Source organism: Mus pahari, chromosome 8, assembly GCF_900095145.1.
Source record: "Mus pahari chromosome 8, PAHARI_EIJ_v1.1, whole genome shotgun sequence".
Taxonomy (NCBI): Eukaryota; Metazoa; Chordata; class Mammalia; order Rodentia; family Muridae; genus Mus; species Mus pahari.
In genome coordinates, this window is record NC_034597.1 from 45,767,636 (window position 1) to 45,771,843 (window position 4,208).

Genomic DNA, 4,208 nt, shown 5'->3' on the forward strand with positions numbered 1-4,208 from the left:
GGGGGGGGGGCAGGCGAGGGAGCGGGAGAGTACTCACTTGACTCTCAGTCAGAGGGAGCCAATAGATGCAGGGAGCTGCCTTAGTCTTACGGAAGAGGTCATCCAGCAGCTTGGCAGGTGGTTCCTCCTGGGCTTTCTCTGAGGCGGGAGGAAGAGAACCACATCTGAAACATAAAATCCTGACCCAACCCACCTGGGTCCCTGACCCTCCAGCCCCCGAGAGGCACACTCTGCCCTCTTCCCAGCTAAGTACCTTTCTTTTCACTCTTCTTTTCTTTAGATTTTGCTCGCTCTTTGCGGCGGCGGTCACGGGACCGTGATCGGGAGCGGGGTCCCTCTCGAACTTTGTCCCGATCCCATTCTCGCTCAGACCGAGTCCTCTCCCGACGCTCCATTTCCCGTTCCCGTTCTGCCCACTGCTCTCGAACAGCCCTTTCCTGCTCCCGCTGCTCAGCCCGGGGGTGGGGTGGTGGCTGGACTGGGGGTGGGGGTGGGGGATGCAAGGGCCTTGGTGCTCCCTGTTCCTCTGTCTTAGTTTCAGATGGCTGATCTACCAAGAGTCCCCGGTGATAGTCCAGCTGTGGGCAGAGGGACAAGGACAGTTAAACTAGAGATTAAGATTACATCTTTCCCAACAAGGGAGCCCAGGCACCACTGGCAGAGAGGAGGAAAACCTAGATCTTCAGCAACTGCAGGTTTGGTGAAGGTTGTCCCAGGATTGACTGCCTTGGCCCATCCCCTCCTTTTCTGAGGTGTCTCACCTCATCTTGTTCAGCATAGTCAGCACAAAGGAATTTGGGGTTGGACTGGGGCCACTTGACCCCGTGCAGAGCTGTGCGGGTGGCAACGGCTTCCTCTACTGTAGAGTACTGGGAGGAAGAGGCAGAGAGGCACGGTGCACCTTTAGTCTCCCTGCTGCTGCTGCAATGCCCTCCATCTGCCCACACTGCTCACAGGACAAAGTATGCGCCTGAAGCCAGAGTCAGCCCCCATGCCTCACCGTCACAAAGCAATGAGATTTGATCTTGTCTATCCAGAAGGCCTCTTCGACCAAAGTCCCTGTACGCCCCAGTAATTCCTTCAGCTGGCCTAAAGTGAAGGGGCGAACCTGCCAACGAAAATCAACTTTCAAGGTCTTAAACAAGTTAGGAACACCTATACTTCTAGCATGAAGTCTTCCCATGTGTGTGGGGCAATGATGGTGCGTGTCTTTATTCCCAGCACTTGAGAGGGTGGCAGGTGGATAGCCTGAGTTTGAAGCCAGTCTGGTCTACACTGAGAAACCCCATCCGGGGTTGTGGGGTGGGAATGATTTCCATGTGGGACTGGAGAGATAGCTCAGTGGCTATCAACTCTGGCTTCTTTTTCCAGGGGAACCAGGCTTGAGTCCAACACCACTACTAAGTGGATGCTGAGAACTGACTTAAGCCCTCTTCAACAGCAGTAAGGTTCTGATCACTGAGGCATCTCTCCAGCTCTCACCCCAAGTGCAAACCCCCAAGTAAAGGAGCTCGTGGTACAGGAGTGATGACTTACCAGATTGGAGATGTGGACAATGTTACTGATCTTGCCCCTGGGTGGGGAGGGCACCTGGGCAGTCCGGACCGGGTCATCAATTGTAATGGAAACTCCAGACTTCTGTTGGCTAATGGACCTCCGGGTTAAGGTATCTCCTAATGTTACTAAAAAGAGAGCATAAGAACAGCTTTCAGTCACAGCACTACTGGCTCCCCTCCTTTTACTCTCTACCAAGCAGCTAGCCACTCCTCCATCCACATGTGCCAAGCATCTATAACATGGTAAAAGTGCAAGGGTCTCACTGCGAGACTCGGACATTTGTGAGATTCAAACCCAGTGGGTTTGGAAAGGGGTCCAAACATGGGCCTCACTGCGAGAATCCAGACAGCTGCCGCGCCTCACCCACCTTTCTTCACTTCATGCTCCATAGGCGGGGGCAAGGCAACCTCCACTGACACCTGGGGCGGCGCCGGAGGCTCAGCTTCAGGCTCTTTCTCTTCTTCCTCTTCCCTCTGCCCATTCTCCTGGCCCTCTGCGGGTACTACCTATAAGATATAGAAGACAGAGGTGGTGCTCCCCACACTGATGCCTTCTCCGACCGACTCTGGCTCCCAGAGAGACGGCAGTCACATTAACCTTCCCACTGGTGGGGGTTATTCTCCATAACCCGCACCTTTTGTTTTAGGGGTTGAGACATGGTCTATGTAGTCCTGGTTGGCCGCGACCTCACAGACCCTCCCTGCCTGTGCTTCCTTGGGATTAAAGGCATGTGTTACCACGCCTGGCTAAAAAAAATTAAATTGAGACCAAAACAAGCATTTAATTATTTGTGTGCTCTTATGCTCCATGAGCATATGCAGTGACCTTTGTGTGGACAGCTTTGGGAGCTTGCTCTCTCCATCACACGGGTCCTTAGGATGGGCAGCAGGCTCTGCAGCAGGGCCCTTTACACACGGAGCAATCTTGCTGGCCTTAACTATTTTTCTGCATGAGGCAAGATGTTAAACTATGAGGCTTTGTCAACTTTAGTTTTCAATTCTGGTTCTGTGGTACGAGCTGCTGAAAGAAGAGCACAAAAATTGGTATAGTTGGGTTCTAATAAAATCTTCTTTGCAACTAGCAGCGTCTGACGTAACCGGGTCCTTGGCGTAAGAGTTCCTTCCAGAACATTACCTCAGCTCCTCTGCTGTCTGCTGTTGCCCACTGCCTCACCCGATGCTGGGCACAGCACAGTTACCTGAGTGACTGTCCGGCATATTTTCAGTCTTTTACCTGAGTGACTGTCCGGCATATCTTCAGTCCCTTGTCATGGGTCCCATCGTCGCCATTACGCTCTGTCTCATCCTCAGAGATTCGGGAGTCATCGGCATGAAGATCCACAACAGCCTCCTGCCCCGCCAGGGGTTTGATGTCGGGGATGAGGCTCTGGGACACAGACACCCCCACTACCCCGTTACACTGGGCCCATGTCTACTCCCACCTGAACATTTCTTATCCTCCCTTCCCTGGCTCCGTCCACCTCACCTTGAGTGACTCAGTGGTGATACTGATAGAAGGTTTCTTCTGTGTCGTAGCAGTGCTGGCTCCCCATCGACGTTTTCGACCAGGCTGGCCCCCCTCTGTGTCACTGTTTCCAGCTTGCACCCCCTTGGTAGCTGCTGTCCCCAAAAAATAGGACCCAACAGTTAGATGGTCTAGGTTCCTAACTAGCTCACACCGTAACACTTACAGGTTGCTTTTGGCTGGAGTTTTAGTAAAAGGTTAATGTAAGAAAAGACTGGGGGAGAGGGGGTTGGGAAACTAAGGCTTAAAGAGCGAACAAAAATGATGCTGTCTCTTCATTATGGCTGGGAACTATTTGCCCACAGAAAGGAGAAGGCGGGTAACCAGTTGGAAGAGCACTTCAGACTTAAGTGCAGGAGAGGCCAGACGAACACATGACTACACTGTAAGACCATGTGCCCCTTACTGGGTGTCTGCACATGGTGGCACACACCTTTAATCCCAGCACTTGAAAATGAGGGGGGACTCTCTGAATACAAGACCAGCCTGGTCTATACAACAAATTTCAGAGCAGCCAGAAAACAAAACTACCACCAACCTACCACTGCCCAAGTTCCTCAGTGGGCAACAACTGAATGTTTACTGTCAGGAGGGGCTTACAGATTAAGAGCACTGAATGCTCTTCCAGAGGTCTTGAGTTCAATTCCTAGCAACCACATGGTGGCTCACAACCATTTATAATGTGATCTGGTGCCCTCTTCTGGCCTGCAGGCATTCATGCAGGCAGAACACTGTATACATAATAAATAAATCTTAAAAACAGAAAGCATCACACAGGCGTCTAACTTCAAATTCAAGGTCAGATACCAGAAAGGATACACTCCTCTAAGAGTTGGGTATGCAGCACATGCCTGTCATCCCAGCTACTTGAGAGGATGTGGCAGGATTCAGTTTTTGGTCAGCCTGGTCTACATAATAGCAGAAACCTTGCCTCAAAAATAAGTAATAACAAGAGGACAGATTGGAAACGGGCTGAGGTACAATGCTCTCCTTAAAGTGTACTTGGGAGTTGGGGAAACTGCTGTGGTATTGTGTGCCTAGCATGGGCAAGTGCGCGCGCGCACGCGCACACACACACACACACACACACACACACACACACACACACACACACACACACCTGAAGA

General features: G+C 51.7%; 1 protein-coding gene across 8 annotated transcripts in view; it reads right to left on the reverse strand.

Moving 5' to 3' along the window:
* Acin1 (apoptotic chromatin condensation inducer 1) overlaps positions 1–4,208 on the reverse strand; it is a 46,133-nt gene that overhangs the window by 1,610 nt on the left and 40,315 nt on the right. For 4 of the 8 annotated variants that reach the window (XM_021203672.1, XM_021203676.2, XM_029541959.1 and 1 more), the window contains 8 exons: positions 3,043–3,176; positions 2,791–2,943; positions 1,925–2,063; positions 1,537–1,682; positions 1,001–1,108; positions 762–869; positions 254–578; positions 38–138 (listed from right to left, as the gene is read on the reverse strand). In XM_021203672.1, the coding sequence (XP_021059331.1) occupies positions 38–138; positions 254–578; positions 762–869; positions 1,001–1,108; positions 1,537–1,682; positions 1,925–2,063; positions 2,791–2,943; positions 3,043–3,176 (1,214 nt within the window). The remainder of the gene's footprint in view (positions 1–37; positions 139–253; positions 579–761; positions 870–1,000; positions 1,109–1,536; positions 1,683–1,924; positions 2,064–2,790; positions 2,944–3,042; positions 3,177–4,208) is intronic. The other 4 variants (XM_021203679.1, XM_021203674.2, XM_021203673.1 and 1 more) reach the window with 3 other exon arrangements.